Source organism: Diceros bicornis, chromosome 22, assembly GCF_020826845.1.
Source record: "Diceros bicornis minor isolate mBicDic1 chromosome 22, mDicBic1.mat.cur, whole genome shotgun sequence".
Classification (NCBI taxonomy): domain Eukaryota; kingdom Metazoa; phylum Chordata; class Mammalia; order Perissodactyla; family Rhinocerotidae; genus Diceros; species Diceros bicornis.
In genome coordinates, this window is record NC_080761.1 from 59,106,981 (window position 1) to 59,126,350 (window position 19,370).

At 47.1% G+C, this 19,370-nt stretch overlaps 1 protein-coding gene across 2 annotated transcripts in view; it reads right to left on the reverse strand.

The window, feature by feature from the left end:
• Window positions 1-264: 264 nt before the first annotated feature.
• The window catches only part of CENPP (centromere protein P), a 212,276-nt gene continuing 193,170 nt past the window's right edge, over window positions 265-19,370 (reverse strand). Inside the window, exons 6-8 of one of the 2 annotated variants that reach the window (XM_058566115.1) lie at window positions 1,845-1,924; window positions 914-1,005; window positions 265-571 (exon numbers count right to left, since the gene is read on the reverse strand). In XM_058566115.1, coding sequence (XP_058422098.1) covers window positions 441-571; window positions 914-1,005; window positions 1,845-1,924 — 303 coding nt within the window. In that variant the 3' untranslated portion in view covers window positions 265-440. Of the gene's footprint in view, window positions 572-913; window positions 1,006-1,844; window positions 1,925-19,169; window positions 19,341-19,370 lie in introns of those variants that run through there. The other variant, XM_058566118.1, reaches the window with a different exon arrangement.

A 19,370-nucleotide genomic window follows, 5' to 3' on the forward strand; every position in this document is an offset into this window, starting at 1 on the left:
GACTGACTCCAGTGTTGCCTTCCAGAGTCAGGAGGTGGGGAGGGCGCTGCGTCTCCCCAGGGTATCTCCATCGCAAGGAACCTCCAAGACCCCCTAGTGGTGGGCAGCAGGAGGAAGGAGGGGGGCCGGCCTTTGAGACAGGCTGGTGCTGTCTCCGCCCTCAGACTGTGTGTGAGGTGGGAGCACAGCCGCTCCCCACATCCAAAGATGGACACACACTCCTGTACTTTCTCAAATGTTATTATTTTAGAAATACTCGAAGTGTTACTTGTTTGGCGTTTTTTATTTATAGCTGTATTTATTTTTCAATGTGCCATAACTGCATAGACAACATGTTCAGAAGGTATGGTTTCTACGTGGAAAGTAGCAAATGTTTATACTCAATAAACCTCATGCCTCCGGGTGCAGTGTCTCACTCCTGCGTGCTCAGTGTCTGGGAACTAGTCGTTTGCCTCTGTGCTAAGTAATTTTATCAGGCTCTCTAGAGTGGCTTCGATGCCCAGCACACCCAGCAGGGTTCGGAAGCTGAGAGGAGCAGTTTCTGTGACTCGGTTCTTGTCCAGCTCCAGGGCTATAAAGAAAACAAGTGGGTAAGAGACTTCACCAGACCCTCCCCTCCTTCCTGATTGCCACGCTGACTGACTGGGACGCTGGGCTGACTGTTGTGACAGTGCCTGAAGCACTTCCCTGTGGGCCAGAGGCAGAGACAGAAGATGCCCTGGTGCATTCAGCCGTAGGGGCTGGGGGGAGCAATCCCCTTTGCTTTTTGAGCAATTATTGATAAGAATAATTTTTAAATGGAGGTAAAAAGTACATTAATGAGATTTTTCAACTTTTTTGATTCTTGCCATATACCAGACAAGGTAAGGAGCGTCTCTGTGGGGCACATAAGGAACATCCACACAGGCCCTACCTCCCAGTGGCACTTGAGTGAGGAGATCCAGCTTCGGCAAAACCTTTCCTTCTTCACCAATTTGTATCCTCCAAACAATGACTAATTCAAACCTGAAAGAGGCAGAGATGTCGCTAAGTGCTGTTTGAAATCTGGTTGAATAAGTGAATGGTATGCAGCACCTGTCTGTCTCTGTGGGAGAACACCCCTCTCTTCCGACCTTCCTCAAGTTCCTGGGGCCATGCCCAGCCGCCCCTGCTCCTAAGGACGTCTACCAGAGGTGTGGAGGAAGTACGGCCAGTTAAACTTAAAGATGTTCGATATTATTAACAAACAGGAAACCGAAAACCAAGACTACGGTAAGATACATACTAGTGTGACAGTACAAGCGAAGCACAGGATGTAGAGCAACAGGAACTTAAAAGTTACTGGTGGGAAAACGAACAAACTACAGCTACAGGCACCACCAGAGGTGACGATAACCCAGAAGACATGTCCCGAAGCCTCCATGTCCACACACGGCCTCTTCAGACTTGTCCGCGGGTCTTAACAGCACAGCACGTCCAGGCTGCTCTCCAGGTGCACACAAGGTGCCCACGGGGGAGAAGGAGCCCAAGCATGTCCTCCCCTCACTCCTGCCGGTGCCTCCCGACCTTTTCTAAGAGAGGCAAAGGGGTAGAAACAGCTCTGCCTCCTCCTGGCCCCCGTCCTTGGCCCCCAAGGGCCCCTGTGCTGAGCTGGCCCTGTCGCCACACCCTCCCTTACCTGGGACCTGGCTCAGTGGCGGCTGCAGATCTGCTGTGACTCCACAGGCAGATCCAGACGTCAGTGAGGTGGCTTACACTTCCTACTACTTCTAATCCTCGTTTTCAACAGGAAATGACCGTCTGGGTGCTGGGGAGGGACTTGGCTGGCAAGGACAGCCCAGGCCCCCATGGGCGTCTGCACTCACCCTGGCTGGCTGGTGCTCCGGACCCCCATGCAGCTGGAGGAGGCCCCCTCCGTGAGGTGCACGGCCTCTGGGTATTTCTCCTGTGGGGAGAAGACACAGAGAGGTTATGGGGCGCGAGGACGCTGTTCCAGGTGACTGAAACGAAGCGAAAACCTGTCTGAAGTGTCTCCTACGTGCCCTGAAGTGTTTAGGTTTCGGATGGGCACTGGCTCGACCAGTGTGTGGCATCATGGTGCCCTGGCCACGGCCATCCCCACTCCTGCCTGTGCTCACGGCGCCGCCCATTCTAGATCTTCACACTGCCCCACAGCCTCTAGCTCCCACACTGTCCACTCCCCGGTGTGAACACGCTACAGAACAACTTCAGTCCCGTATCACCGGTTTGCCCACCCAGGCCCTGCAGCATTTGACCGTCCTGCCTCCTGAGTCCCCTCTGATCTGGGGCAGCCCCTCCGTCTGTCCTTGTCTCTCATGACAAAGGGTGGCTTGAGGAAGCCGGTCAGGCCCGCTGTGAAGTGCCCTCCTGAGTGGAGAGTCCGGCTGACTCATCAAGGTGATGCTGACCTGATGACTGAGGGGACGAGGTGTCTGCCAGGTTTCTCATTGTAAAACCACTGTTTTTCTCTAGAACTTTAGCATTCGGCCTTAAAAGCCTTTCCAACTGAGGGCCATGAGCTGGTGCCCACCAGAGTAGATGCTCCCACCCGCTCCATCCTGACACTTGCTGCCAAATGGCCCTGGCCCACGCGTTAGTAACTGTGGCAGACGGCTCCTGCACGGCGTGGGGCCACCTGGACTCCCCTGGCAACCCGAGTGTCTCCCCCAGGCTCATGCCCAGCTATTCTGGGTGACGGGGTTTCGGGGAGCGTGTGCTGCTAGGTCAGCTTCTCAACGGTGGGTACCATTTTAGAGTCAAAAGTATACAGGGAAATGAAGTAGAATTTCACAAATTTCTAGGCTTGCAACTCTAAGTCAGGGTTGGCTTTCCCCCACATAATATAATAATTCTGGAAACGTTCACTTCTTTCTAGTATTTGCAGCAGCAACCCCCCCACCCCACAAAACTAGAGAATACCAGAAATGACACCTCGATTTACACTTGACTCTCCAGTCATCAGAACAACAACAAAGCTTTGCGGGAACCTGAACGGATGTTCATGATAGATAGAGTAACAGGTGGCTCCATCTTCTCAGGTCCTGGAAAACTGTCTTTTGATTGCTCTTGTGAGAAGAGATTGCAAGGTTAGGGTGACGGCAGACTTTTAAAGTAAGCTCCACAGTGAGGTTTCCAGTTCCTAGGGTCAGCTTTTGAAAGACACGGGAGCTGACACTGGAGTCAGGTGCAAGCCCTGCCATCATGGCCGTCCCAAGCCTCACGGAAGAACAGCGAGGTGCAGCTTCATCTGAGAAATGCCTGTCTAGCAGCCAGTCAGAGAACCCCCGAGACAAGGGGCTGAAACTGTGAGTGGGCAGAGCCTGGGGCCTTTGGAGGCCACAGGTCCTTGGTGGACTGAACCAAGTCAGCTCTGTCAGATGGGGTCTTGTGGGGACAAAAGACGTGTCACGGCTCTTAAAAGACCAGCCCACACATCACTGAGCTTGTTGCCAGCGTGAGAGGCCAGTGCTCCCAGACCCTGTGTATGAAAGATGCTGATAGAGCAAGAACATGTCCAGACACCAAGCCATCCTGACCAGATGCCGGGCGGGCCTGGTTTAAGCTCACAGATGATGTCTAGTTTCAGCGCAACTATGAGAAAATGTATACCTACGTGTTTTAAATGGAAAGTACTGGTTGATTTTTAAACCTCAAGCTCTTCTAAATTAATAACAACTGTACAAGGAATGTAAAGGGGAACATGTGACTGTGGCAGTGTCTCCCCAGGCGGAGCTGTGGCACCACGTGGCCTGGCCGGCTCCAGCGTGGGGCCCAAGAGCAGCAGAAGCTGGCTGCAGGCTCAGCCTCCAGCAGACCTCGCAGCCTCTCCAGGCCTTCCCCTCATGAACAAAAGGAGGGTTTAGCTTAGAAGCTTTCAGAAAAAAATAAAATGTACTCCCTTTAGTTTTTAAAATAAAAAAACCCAAAAGCAGAAATGCTGATATTAGGAAGAGGTCAGCCATTCAGTGTGTGTTTCTGGAGAGCATTTTGGGGGTTGTGTGGAAAGTTTCCTTTTATATGAGTTAATAATATTGCCTTGTTTATCCATCTTCATTCACTTGCCTGGTGACCTCAAATGTTCAGAGCACAACAGAGATGGGGAAGAAAGCAATGAGAGGCTGATGAGCAGCCCAGGCAGACAGCGTGAAGAGTGGAGCGTATACATGATCGCTGATTATTAGAAACGCAAAGGGTGGCTCTCAGCAACAGATGTGACCAGATGGCTTTGAGGGAGAAGACAGAAAAGTTGTGAAAAATGATATAATTCTACATGCAAAATGGGCTTGAGGTCACTTAGCATAAGATCAGCACATTTTGACAGTGATTGAAAGGTTTATATATTATATTTGACATTCACAAAAGATGACCGAGTCACCAAGAAGGGGCTAACAAGGTGGACGTACTCTGATAAGGCCGAGATCTGGCCAATATGTGTCAGAATACTCTCCATGAAAAATAGCCACACACACACACACAAAGGTTAACTAGGAAGTTATCAGCTGATCTGGAAAGCACCTCAGATACTTCACCTTCTGCCACCAATAAAACCACAGCCCAGGTCTGGTACAGAAAAGGAGCGAACGAGAGGCCTGTGTGCTCACAGTGTTGCAAGAGGCTGCATGATGCGGGTGCTCTGCACCTTCCACAGGAAGCTTGTCCTAAGTGGCGATTCAGAACGGGTGTTTATTCAGCTGCCAGCCATATGCCTGGAGTTGGCATTCAAGATAGAAAAGGAGTGGCTGTGAGAATGTTGGTAATTCTATATCCAGCCCCAGTTGTACGTCTGAGACCCACTCTGCTGTTGGAATAGTGCTGGACGCTGGTCCAAAGGGAACAGAATTTTTAACAGAGCTTTAGTGAAAACCAGCCTTGTGTTATGTATCAGCCCTTCCAGCCCAGTGCCGAAGAGGAATGACCAGATCACCCCTCGCCTGCCTCCCACTTAAAGGAATGGGAAACCTTGAATCCTGAGTTTAAATGTACCCTTGAGTGTCCACAGATATGTTAATTCATCTTGACTTTAATCTTTTCCCAAAGATTATGTCTGGCTGATTCAATCATTTTTTAAAAAAATTGAGATATATTTCACATAAAATTTACTCCTTTAAAGTGTATAATTCAGTGGATTTTAGCATATTTACAAGGTTATGCAACCTTCACCACTTTCTATCTCCAGAACATTTTCATCACCCCATAAAGAAACCCTGTACACTTTAGCTACTGCCTCTAGCTACTGCCTCTTTATCCCCTTGGTACCCCCGCACCCCCGATCCAGCCATAAGCAACCACTAATCCACTTGCTGTCTCTATAGGTCTTCCTATTCTAGACACTTCATACAAATGGAATCACATAATATGTGGTCTTTTGTGACTGGCCTCTTTCACTTGGCATGTTTTCAGGGCTCATCATCAGTGCTTCATTCCTTGACAATGCTGAGTAACATTATACTAGATGGATATGCCAGATATCCCAGCATATCCCTGTCTTTTGTTTATTCATCAGCCGATGGACACTTGGGTGGTTTCTACTTTTTGGCCACTGGGAATAATACTGCTCTGAACATTTGTGCACAAGTTTTTGTGTGGACTTATGTTTTCATTTCTCTTGGGTACATACCAAGTGGAACTGCTGGGTCACACGATAACTCTATGTAATCACTTGAGGAGTTGCCAAGATGTTTTCCACAGTGGCTGCACCGTTTTTATAATTCCATCAGTAGTGTATGAGGGTTCTGATTTCCCCGTCTCCTTGCCAACACTTATTTTCCTTTTTTTTTTTTAACTCTAGCTATCCTAGTAGGTGTGAGGTGGTATCTCATTGTGGTTTTGATTTGCATTTCCTTGATGGCTGATGATGTTGAACATCTTTTCATGTGCTTATTGACCACTTGTACACCTTCTTTGGAGAAATGTCTATTCAGATCCTTTGCCTGTTCTTTAACTGGGTTATTTTTCTTTTTATTATTGAGTTGTAATAGTTCTTTATATATTCTAGATACAAATCACTTATCAGATATCTGGTTTGCTAAAATGTTCTCCCATTCTGTGGATTGTCTTTTTACTTCCTTAATGGTATCACTTACCTAAAATTTTTAATTTTTATGAAGTCCAATTTATCTATTTTTGTTCTTTTTTTGCTTATGCTTTTGGTGTCATAGCTAAGAAACCATTGCTTAATCCAGGGTCACAGATTTACACCTATGTTTTCTTCTAAGAGTTTTATATTTTAGCTCTTAGAATTAGGTTTTTGATCCATTGTGAGTTAATTTTTGTATATGGTATCAAGTAGAGATTCAGCTTCATTCTTTTGCCTGTGAATATTCAGTTGTCCTAGCACCAGTTGTTGAAAGACTGTTGTTTCAACCAGTTGTTGAAAAGACATGGAGGGCCGGTCCCGTGGCTTAGCGGTTCCAGTGCGCGTGCTCTGCTGCTGGCGGCCCGGGTTTGGATCCCGGGCGCGCACCGACACACGGCTTCTCCGGCCATGCTGAGGCCGCGTCCCATGTGCGGCAACTAGAAGGATGTGCAGCTATGACATGCAACTGTCTGCTGGGGCTTTGGGGGGAAAAAAATAAATAAATAAAATCTTTAAAAAAAAAAAAAGACAAGACATGGAGCTGCGGGCCAGCTCCATGGCCTAGTGGTTAAGTTCAACGTGCGCTGCTTCGGCGGCCCGGGTTCAGTTCCTGGGTGCGGACATACACCACTCGTCAGCAGCCATGCTGGGGTGGCAACCCACATACTAAGTAGAGGAGGATTGGCACAGATGTTAGCTTAGGGAGAATCTTCCTCAGCGAAAAAAAAATTAAAAATAAAAAAAAAGACTTTTCCTTCCCCATTTAATTGTCTTTGTTCCAATCACAGTTTAACAACATTTTGTATTTTGAAGATAGCCTGGTCCAGAGATATGTGAGATCAGTGAGGTCACACTGTGGGACAAAACTTACTCAGGCTTCTCAGCAGATGGTGCTGGGACCACTGGATGGCTATATGTAGAAAAATGAACATCAGTGCTTACCCCATACCATAAACAAAAATTTACTCAAGATGAGTGGATCATGGATATAAAGGTAAGAGCTAAAATTATGAAACTTCTGAAAGAAAATATAGGAGAAAAATCTTTGTAATCCTGGGTTAGCCAAAGATTTCTCAGAAACAAAACAAAAAGCAGGATCCAAGAAAGAAAAATAAATTGGGTAATTGATAAATTGGCTTCATCATAATTATAAACTACTGCTCTTAAAAGCCATTGTTAAGAAAAAGGCCAGCCTCAGACTGAGTGAAAATATTGGCAAAAACTTGTATCTAGAATATGTAAAGAACACTTACAACTCAATAATAAGACAAATACCCAATTTTAAATAATGGTCAAAGGATTTAAAGATACTTAACCATAGAAGAGATGTGGAAGGCAAAAGATATCATCACTAGTCTTTAGGGAAATGCAAATTAAAACCACAATGAGATACCACCATGCACCTACCAGAATGGCTAATATCAAAAAGACTAATAATACCAAGTTTTGGTGAAGATGTGGAGCAAGCAGAACTATCATACACTGCTGGTGGGAACTGGATAAGTTTGATAGCTTCTTACAAAGTTAAACATAGACTTACCGTGTGATCCAGCAGTCCCACCTAAGAGAAATGAAAACATGTGTCCATACAAAGAATTGCAAGCAAACTGTCCATTAATAAGAGCCCCAAACGGGAAACAGTGAGTGATCCTTTCACAAGGTGAACCAGGTCCTATCTCCCCCGTGGGTGTGGAAACAGCGGGCACCACCCATACAACGGAACGGGGTCCGCAGTGTTACCCACTCAACGGCATGGGCCAACCGCAGATGCAACAGGCCGAGTGGAAGAAGCCAGACACCAAAGACCACATGGTGTATGATTTCACTCGTGAGACTGTAGCAAAGGAGAGAACAGCAGGAGTCGCCAAGGGAAAGGATGACGACTGCAGAGACATCTGTCAGAACTCAGCAAACTCCACAGTTCAAAAGGGTGCTTTTATTATACATCAGTCAGACCTCAGTAAACCTGACTTTAAAGAGAGGCTGTGTTCCAGACATAAGCTTGTGTCTACAAGGAACGTTCCTCCAGTCTGAGAGCTAGAGCAGCTTTGCTCCCCTCAGGTAAGCGGCATTCTTTGCAAGGGCCTTTGTGCCAGGCGTTGTTCTGGAAGTCAGTATGTGTACATGTAGTGCCAAGTGACGGGGAGGCGGTCGGGGGGGCCTCTGCCCAGTGCTCCGCCTGGGTTGGGCCTCTGTCACCTCCCTGTGGGCTCACCCATGTGACACCCGCTGTCACTCGTCCACTTCTAGGGTGGGCTGCAGACATGATGCCGCTCACCCCCAGACACTCAGTGTGTGTTTCCCCAGACGGGGCCATCCTCCTGCTTTACCAAAACCTTCTCCACCAGAAAATGCCCCCTCAATGTCCCCGGCTCTCTCCCACGCCTGCTGCAGCTGACCCCCCCCCCCAGGCTGCAGTCTGGTCTGACATCTCCTTACGACGCCACGTTGGGAACGCCGTGGAAACGCTGCTGCGCCGGTGCCCAAAAGTCACCATTTTCCCTCGTAATTGGTGTTTTCCGGGGGGACATCCTGAGACCAGGACACCCTCCAGCTCCTCATCCCACTGCTGCCCTGAGGCTGAGTCAGCGACACGGGGGCTGCCATCGGGTGACTGTCTGTCCCCTCGTTCCTTCCAGGTGGACTAGCGCTTTCCACCAGAAGGGCGAGCTGTCCCTTCTGGATGAGTCTTGTATCCGTGTCGACTCACAGGTTACTGATTTATTCAATGGGAATCAGCGTTTCTCCACGGAGCCCACGGTATTTAGGAAGCAGGACTGGACTCCACTCCTGGGGTTCAGTGCTTCCAGGCCCTCTGGGGAAAGAGCTGGAAGGACAGGTTGATGGGACTCAGCCCAAGCACACGCACACCATGGCCCTCCTGAATCCTGCGCACACGCTGAGAACAAACAGGCACGAGATCGCCTGACACCTCGGTCCACCTCCAGGGTCCTCCAGCCTTCCTCCTTCCGGCCGTCAGTCACTCGGCCCTCCTCACCCCCATGACTGACTGGATCAGCCTGTGCCTCTGCCCAGGGAAGGGAAGGCTGCGGCCGGGAGGACAGCAGGACACACCCTGACCAGGCAGCAGTCACTGGCATTTACTGAGTTTTCTGGGCCAAGTGCCAGCCTGGGCTCTGTCCTCTTGGTCAGAGGAAGGGCTGCAGCGGTGGTGGTGGGATCTCAGACTGTGAGGAGCTATCACAGGGAAGGGAAGACTGTTTCAGGGCAATTCTGGAGAAGAAATCCTTGGTATCATCACAACCGTCTGAAGTAACAGGACACACCAGAGCCAACAGGCTGCAGCCCGGGAGGTTCCACTTGGAAACTTTCTGATTAGCCCCACAACCAGAAGAGATGGAAGGTTCTCATTTCCACAAAGTGCACTTAGGACACACCATTGAAGTGAAATTTTAACAAAATCCCCGAAGCTACGGGCTGGATAAAAGGAGACCTATTTTCAAGTCTGCTGATGACATAGTCGATGGAAAGACTGTATTTCCAAGTCTAATGGGTGGACTTTATTTTAACCAGTTTTTCTAGACTCTACTTATGTTGTCACAGTGAACATCCCATGAGGTAAGATGAAGTGCTCTGCTGCCGAGTCGCCTCTCGCAAACTACATAGCCCCAGCTTTCCTGGCTGTGGTCCTGGGGATGAGACACACATCTGAACAAGAGACACTCTGCTTGGTAAAAATGAGGGGGCAGAGACCAGACCCCAGGGGGTCTGTCAGATACCGGCTCCTGAGGGTCACACCATACGAACCGTCCAGGAAAACAACTGGGAAGTGCTGAGCAGCTGTGAGACATCACTGGTCCAGAGGGAAGTACCAAACGTGTCCTACATGCCGCTTGGTCAAACAAACAACCAGAAATCCTGTTCCAAGCCCACCGGGGCTCTGACCCTGAGAAAGCCGGCTGTCATCGCAGCACCAACTGTGGACACACACACAGACTCTAGGCGTGACTCACTGATGTCTAGGACCCCCAGGGCCTGTTCAAACGTCCCGCTGCCCCAGCCTGGCCTGCGCCCGCTCTCGGCCTTCCTCATCCTGGTGGCTCCCGGACAGACCGGCCACTTTGCCCCCATCCTCCCTTCATCCTTTTCTTGTTTTGTGAGACTTGGGAAGAACCAGGAGAGTCTCAGGGGCTCACCTTATTAGAAATATATTCCAACAGTATTTTTAAAATAAAGACTTGGGAGGTTTTATTACCAGAAAGTCCCACATGAACGGATGCTGTGCCACCAGGAAGGGGGAAGCAAACTACAGCCGTTACAAATTCTGCAGCCTCCGTGTCTGCTTGGCCTGCCAGCTAAAATGGTTTTTACATTTGTAAATGGTCAAAAAAAAAATCAAAAGAAGAGTTTCTGCCATATGAAAATTATATGAAATTCAAACTTCAGTGTCCATAATAAAGTCTTGTTGGAACACAGGCATGCTCGCCTGCGTGGGCAGTCTGTGGCTGCTCTTGTGCTGTGATGCAGAGACCACATGGGCAAAGCCCACAGTTACTGCCTGGCCATCCCACAGAGGAAGCCTGGCAGACCGGGTCCCCCAGAGGACACGGGGCGCCCCAGGCAGCCTGGATCTGAGAGACCTGGAAACCTGAGGAGGCGCCAGTGCAGGGCCCCAAGAGAGAGCGCAAGCAAGGGTCTGGAGGGAGCCATACTACATTTTTAACCGTGTTTTCTTTTGGGAAGTGAGCCTAGGAGGCAGAAGTATAGCAGATTATATTTAAAGAACCCACCACCCAAGTCATACCTGGATGGCCTAGTGACTGTTCAGCCTGGGGCCCGTGGAGAGGGGAGCTGAGTCTGCCCTGTGTGGCCCTCGGGATAAAACCAGGGCATGTGCGGGACTTCTCTGCTCTGTGAGATGCTCAGCCCCTCACATGTTTCCCATCGCACCTGGGACAGTGTCCTCCTCAGCCCCAAGACTGAAATGTTTCTTTCTTTCTTTTCTTCTTTTTTTTACTCTGTTTTCCGTTCCTCAAATGCCTTCTTGTCTCCAGGACTCCCTTCAGGGCCCAGATCATGTGTCATTTCTCTGCTTCTGTGTAGGTTACAAGATGGCTCTCAAACCACTAAGGAAGAAATTCCCAGCTGAAATTCCTTAGTGCCATGACCATATTTCTTCTACTGCCTTACTAGTTTTTACTACATTTTTCATATTTCATTTTAATTATATTAATCTAGAAAAATTCCTCAAAAAATCCCTGTTATCTTATAACTGCATGTTTAAATCTTATATCGTTTGTCTGTAATCTTTGGTGTTAGCAGTTTCTGTCCCGGGAGACACAGCATGTTCCCAGTTGGCCTGTCACTCGGGATGCCGTATGTTTTGGCTTCATTCCAACTGACCCTGTTCACACGTGAAGGCCAGTGCTGCCTGTTCCAGTGTCCAATAGCACACTCTCCTCGTCGCCCTGAAGAAAACCAGGACCTGTTAGTTCCCCATCTAAGGTCCTGGCCCGATTCCTCTGCACTCCCACCTGACTCCCAGACTGTGCACAGGGCTTCTCGCACTGGAGATGGCTCTACCTTTGCTGGAGTGATGACAGAGGTGGCTCGAGGAGCAGGGCTACAGTGACGGGGTGCGGGGATGAACCTTCCACCCACACCCCTTCCTTCTCAATCCCAGGGCCCCAGGGGACAGCAAGGGCCTGCCCAGCCTTGGCCAGCCCTGACCAGACAGGCAGAAACCCCTGTGGCTCTCCAAACCCACATGCACTCAGAGCTCCTCTTCAGCTGGCATGGGAACAACCCCCCACAGCAAGCAGCACTTTCAGGAAATGGAAGAGTTGTGATGGGAGGGATCACACATGAAACGTGGCCATAAACACCTGGTCAAGAAAATGGAATCAAATGATGGCACAAAGCTACACAAGTGATTCTTCTACACCTTCCATTACAGAATGGAGGGGACACAGGCAGGCAAAGTCAGGCTTATGTTCAGCCGAGACACATGCCCTGCGATCAAGCTGAAGCCAAATGCTCCCTTAGAAACTAAGCCCTTCAAGTGGGTTAGTTCAGGTGGGAATGGAAGTCCGAGCAGTAGTTCTGTTTTTAAGACTGTCGTTCCAAGCTATCAGGTAGCAACTGCATGCTTTGAAAAGTAGTTCTGTTTCCTCCTAGACTAATAGTTAAACAGCAGAGCTTAGTTAAAAAGTTGGTTTCTTTTAAAATAGTCAGAAATGATAATGAAGAAGCAGAATGCACACACACACATATACACGTAATAATCAATGCTAGAAACTCCTTAGAGGTACTATTCATATAGTTATTAATATGTAATTATGCAAGCAAAATAATGAAATGCCAGCAGATAATGAAAGTAATATTTCAGATATTCAGTGGCAATTTTATCATTACTAAGGTTTAAACTCTCATTATTTCATAAATCTCAAAGTAATGTTGTCTAAAACATTGAAACTAGTTATAATTTAAAGTTATTATGGTCTCACTTAAATTTTTTCATGGAATCACAGACTTTTTGAGTTTTTAAGGTCTTAAGTTTCTTTTTCAAAAGACAAACCACACACAAACACTGCCACATACAACTTATTGAATCTTTAACCTTTGCAGGCCCCATGCCCTTGATGTGCATCAGCTCCTTCAACCTCATAAGTGATTTGAAATCACTGGTATAATGCCCATTTAAATGAAACTGAGGCTCAAAAAATTAAGATACTTGCTCAAGATTACACAACTAGTAAATGGATTCAAACCTAAAGCAATCAGATTCCAAAACCGAAGCTCCTAAAATTCTACCATATAACATTTCTAAATTCAAATATAGTTGTAATACACAGAGGTCAAGTGTTACTACAATGAACTTGTAACATCATTCCTGCTGGCAACTGACTTTGACAGTAGCAACAAAAACATCTGTGTTGGGAAACATAATTGCCCCTGAAAGTTTGTTCACATATTCCACATCACCCGCCAGGCGTGAGTAAGACTGACGCCCCAGCCGAAAAGGGCTGTGATCTAGTAAAGGAGACTTGCTGCGCCTCTTTTAATACAAGTCCCAGTCTTCTCTCCAGATGACGCAGGCCCAGAGTCTGGGCCCTTTCTGGCGGTTCCTCTCTTTTTCAGCCAGGCCCTCTGTCCGGGTGGAGACGGACTATATTGACTGTGAGGGAAGTCTTGTGCCGACTTTCCACTAATTCTCCTCGTGCCCACAGCCCCGCTGCCAGAGGTTCCACAGAGCAAACCAGCCTCCTTCAAGCCTCGGGTCCCAGCTTTCTGTGGTCTTCACCAAACACCATGCTCTCTCCTGCTCCCCAGCTTCCAGGATGTTACTGCAGCCATCCTCTCGCCCCTCTTCATCTTTGTGCAGCATGCCTTTCAGAGCCTTCTCTACTGTCGTTTCAGAAGGGTGCCCGATAAAGGCCATGTGCTTCAATCTTCTATTTTTGAGGCCTTTCGTGTTTAACGCCTTCGTGTTAATATGTGTAATTTTCCTTCATACTTGATGAATACTTTGAGTATAGAATTTAAGGTTTAAATAATATTTAAAGATTTTATTTATTCATTTTTTTCCCCCCAAAGCCCCAGTAGATAGTTGTATGTCATAGGTTCACATCCTTCTAGTTGCTGTACGTGGGACTCGGCCCTGGGTTGGACGGAGAAGTGGTGCCCTGGGGCGCGGCCGGGATCCGAACCCAGGCCGCCAGCATCAGAGTGCGCGCACTTAACCGCTAAGCCATGGAGCTGGCCCAAAGGTTTAAATAATATTTAAATTACATTTTATATTTAGAGCTAATGATATATGTCCAAACTTGTACTCTAGAGTCCTCTGTTAAATGCCTTCAGTTTTTAAAAATGGGAAGAAAATAAATGAACCAGGAAGTGAACACGTGTCCCTACTTAAAGAGCAACCCCACCTCCAGGACGAGATGAAATAGGACATGAACAACTTCCATAAGTGACATTGTAAATGGCTGAAATTCTGTAATACAGTGACAGCTGATAGTTAAGGAAAAATAAAATGAATATTGGGCAAGAGAATTAAAACGTGAGGGAAAAACAAGCCTCAGTGAAACAGTCCAAAGGACCATGATAATTTATTCTGTTTGCACAATTGTTCTAGCTGTGCCAGATCTTTACACAGGACACCTTTATGAGGAGGGGAGATAAAATCATGCCCAGAGTAAAAATAAGAAAAACCAGGCTGTTCCAGTGAGCTGGAGCCCAAAGTAAAGAAGCCATGCTGAGCTGGCCTCCTGATCCGAATGCCTTTATCGAAGCCAATTTCAGGTGACCCATCCAGCCCAGTGCTGATGACGGCAGGGAGGTCAGAGCAGATTCACTCTGAAACCAGTGAAGCTTCTGCTTCAGGGACCCTCTGTGCACAGGCTCCTTCCAAAGCCCTCGACTGGAGGTTTTACAAAATAAACTATTGTTTAGAAGTTTTAGATTGACAGAAAAATTGGGAAGATAGTACAGAGTTCCCATATCACTAACATCTAACATTGGTGTGGTATATTTGTTACAATTAATGGACCGACGTCAGTGCATCACTTTTATAACTGAAGTCTATACTTTATTCAGCATTCTTTAGTTTTCACTAAATGTCCTTTTTCTGTTTCAGGATTCCCACACAGGATCCCACAGGACATTTGCGATTAGCGAGAGAGGCAGGAAAATTTACCTAGATGCTTATTTTGCGTATCTCCCTTTATGTCCTGCCACAGGTTTAAGTATTACGCGTCATTATTTTAATAAGGGGCTCCCATTTTTCACTTAAAGGATCTTCAGAGAAAATGCATAGCTGTTCTTTGGGTCCTAGAAGAACACAAGCCTTGTCGTGTGGCCACAAACCACACCACCAGCCCTCCAGCACCCTCAGTGCAGCACTCTTCTGCCGGCCCGGGCAGGTGGAAGGGCCAATGGATCCTGGGCTTGACTTGACTCGAAACCTGTGGCGGAGAGTACCAAACACTGAACACGCTTTCATTTATTCATTTCTCCACAGACCATCCATGAATTGGCAAAACAGATCTTAAAACGATTAATATTTTCACATGGAATCTCTTGAATTGGGGAAATGAGGGCAGAAGGATTTTCTTTGCTGTCCTGAACTGCTTTATTTTCTGAGAGGACTCCTTAGTAGAAGCATTTCAAGTTCATCCTCTCACACATGATGAGGGTACATATACCATGAACTGGACTAACTCAGGTCATCAGACTGTCAGCTTCTCACAAACAGCGAATGGCCCGCCTGGCCCAGCTGACAGATGGCCGCTGGGAGGATGAAGCCTCTTCCCGCAGAGGTCGCTCAGCTGGGCAGAGACTGCCCGGGGCTGCGGGCAGCCTCTTCTGGGTTGTGTGCAACCGCGTGCTGCTAGGCAGAGGACAGTGCGAGGTGCGGGGCTCTAATGGGAGGAGAATCCTCTATTGGGGTGTAACCCCAATGCGTGGCAACCCTTTCACCTGTGTGAGCTATTCCAGCCCTCGACTCCTGCTGCAGCCACTAACTTTCCTTTTTCTGTAAGCCAATGTGAGCTGGGTTTCTGTCCTAGCCTCTGTCACCTATGTTCAAAGAGCTCTAATAAAAACCCCAGGGGCCGGCCCCGTGGCTTAGCAGTCAAGTGCGCGCGCTCAGCTACTGGTGGCCCGGGTTCGGATCCCGGGCGTGCACTGACGCACCGCTTCTCGGGCCATGCTGAGGCCGTGTCCCACATACAGCAACTAGAAGGATGTGCAACTATGACATACAACTATCTGCTAGGGCTTTGGGGGGGAAAAAAAACCCCTAGGCACTCTGTTAAATGCTGGGTGTGGCCTGGTGAACAAAATAACCCTCAGCATCAGGGAAATGCAAATAAAAACCACAATGGAATACCACGACATGCACACCCAAATGGCTACACACGATAGACAGAACCAGAGTTGAAACTGAGTGAGCAAGTGGACCCCTCACACACTGCTGGTGAGTGTAATGGGCACAGGTACTTTGGAAAACTGTTTGGAAACACCTCCTAAAGCTGAACACACATCTACCCTAAGAATCAACAATTCTACAACATAAACATGTACATGTGTCACCAGAAGACATGCGCATAGCAGCACAACTTATAATCAACCTGGAAAGGTCCAGGAACAGAAGACAGGGCGAATGCTTGGTGGCTCACCCACGCAGCAGTGAGGCAACCATCACCACTTATCCTCACGTGGACGAACCTCACGGACACTGAGTGGAGCAACAGGCTGACCCTGTCACCCTGCCCTATTGTGTGGCAGGGCTGACCCTGTGGGGAAATGACTGAAGGGGCACAGGAGCTGCTTGATGGCTGCTTCCTCATCTGGCTGGTACTTCTATGAGTTCATTTGTGAAAAATCATCCGACTGTATATTTACGATGTGTGCCCTTTTCTGTATGTACATATTACAACAAAAAGTTAAAAAAACAAAAGACAGAGCCCAGGAAGCCTAGGAGCTGGCGGAGCCGACAGACAGTAAATAAGTGAGTGCATGAAGGCCTCCTCTCTGCTGCCGTCTGGGGGAGAAGCCTCTGCTCCTTTTCGTCTGGAAGTCCTGCAGCCATTCTGATCACTCTGCTGTCTTGGCTGAGGTCTTTCCCAGCTCTGTCATGTCTCTCCTGAAGAGCAGTGACCATAAATGCATGAAATATCGTGCACAGACATCCAGGATTTGGCACAAAGAACATAAAGTCTACTTTCTTTTCCTTGATCTTCCTGGAGTAAGACTAGCAATCTGCAAGCCTGTCTTGACTGTAGGCATCTGAAATGCTGCTCAGGGGAGCCGTCAATATGCCTTTTCTTGGGTCATGATGGACAGACAGGGCACATCTTTCAATAGGTATTTTTTAGATTTTTTTCCCTGAAGGTCCTATCTTATGCACAATGATTTTTGATTACTTTTCTGTGTATTCCCATCCTCTCGGTATTTCATTGTGTGGAAAGGCTTCAAGTTGTCTGAAAACATGGAGATTTTACCATTGACTCCCTCTTGGCCCATTTACACAAAAGTTCAATTGCTTAACACTTGTCTATCCTGCAAATATAGTCCACATGATTTTGCTCGTCTAGAATTAGTTGCATCACATTTGAAATAAATGGGCCAAAAGCTGCAGCTTACAAATCTTTGTTACATGAAAATTTTAGTTGTAGAGGCATTTGTTTGCAAGTTTGTGAGCGTTCTACTTATGTTCCATAATCTCCTTCTATTAAGAATTCAGCTAACCTGTAAATTTAAATAATATTTGAAGAAAAATACTCATTTCCAGAGGCTGCAGCTGACTAAAGAAATGGAAAAGGCCCGCACAATTCTTAGCTTTCTTTGGGAACACAGAAACACGGTGTTGAAGGGCTGGAAGGGGCTTGGGCCTCTGGACCCCAGGGACTTGCACAACAACTGTCCAACGTGGATGCTGTGGCCTGGCCATGGGAGGATGTGGAAACAGAGGGTGCAGGCCAGCAAAGTCAAGTTGTCCATGTTTTTTTTTGAAAAAGAAAACAGCCAAAGGACAGATTCCAATTTCCTAAAAGTCATACTTCAACCTCGGACAAATACAAATTCTGTGCTGTTTTTAAAATCAATAGCTGGAAGCACAGCATTTGCACACGTGACAGAAAGAGTGTTCTTTATTTACGCGTGCCATAAGCACTGAATACCAACCAGATGCGCTTCACTGCCTCTTAGAAAGCAAGAACATGCAGAGAAGAAACCGAAGTTTGAGTTTGAAGAAAACCTCAGAACAAGCAGCTAACAGTCTGTTCTACTAACAGAATCGAGGAGCGAGGACCCCTTGCTGAAGTGTGCTCCACTGCCACACCACCAGTGAAACCTGCTCCCGGGCCTTCTACTCCTTCCCAGAGCACCTGCCAACACCTGGACCTTTTCTGTCCACTTCGTATGGGACAGTGACAGTGACATTCTCGTGAGGGCTAACCCCTAGATGACTGGGCTGGCGACCCTGACTTATGCAAACACAGCTATGGACACATGAAATCACTTAGCTGATTACAGAGGAAGGTGCTCACCTCAAACATACCTCTCCTGAATAACCAATCTTGAAGTTCCTGGAGCAAAAAAATAATCAGCCTTTTTTGGGGGGAGGGGTGGTGGTGGTGACGCTGTGCAGTTTGTGTTTATCAGACCAATACACTATTTTGAACACATGAAAAACATCATAATCAGAGATTGAACAGAAACTGATAAGGAGTCAGGAATTGTGAACATATGGCTATTCCCAATTTCAATTACAACTAGACTTTGTAAGATAAGGTAGTTTAGAAATGCATTCAGCAACAACTTGAACTATCATAAATAACTTGAAATAAAATAGTTTGATGTAGAAAATAGACGTGCAGGATGCTTAGTTTGAAATCTACCTTGAAAGCATGCAGAATTACTTTACACCCACAGAACAGCTGTAATAAAAAAGACACAACAACAAGTGCTGGTGAGCACGTGGGGAAGTGGAACCTCTGTTGGTGAGAATTTAAGATGGTGCAGCCACTCTGTAAAACAGTTGGGCAGTTCCTCTTTTTCTTTCTTTCTCCTCCTTATAAGTTCTGAACGACACATTCATGTATGAAGAGAAGTAAAATTCTCAGTGATGCAGATGTTGTGTTCATCACAACCTCACACACACACCGCTCACGGGGCTCAGACGGCAGCTGACTGTCCCTGCAGGGCGAGTGCTCGGTCCCTCCTCCCCCTGGACCCTGCACCGTGGCCCTGGTCCTGGGGGCTCCTAAGGCTGCCCACTCCTCTTCATCTCACCTGGCCCCTCTTTTCACAGAGAATCTTGTCATTCAGACTCTCTGGGCTGGGACAAGGGCACGTCCTTCTCTTTAAACATGGTGTCTATTTCATTCTCCTGGAACTCTTACTAGATTCTGTGAACCACCTCATTCCATGCTTCTGACCTGAACTCATATATTTTCCATCTAATTATCTTACTGTTCTTTTCGGTGATTTCTTCAAATAAATCTTCTAATTTTCTCCTTAGCAATATCTAACCTGTTGTTTGACTTACCCACTGGTTTTTAAATTTTTTAAATCCTAATGACATTAAAAAAAATTTATATATATATATATTTTTTACAATCATCATTATCTTTCACTTTCTTTATTTGTTGCCTTATTGTGCTAACTAGACCTCCAATGCCATTCTGAAAAGAAATGGTGAGAGCAGGCATCTTTTCTTCATTGCTGGTCTCCAGGAGAAAGCTTTCAATATTTCACCATTAATATAATGTTTGCTGCAGGTTTTTGACAGACACTCCTTACAAAAAAAAAAAATTTATAGATGTCA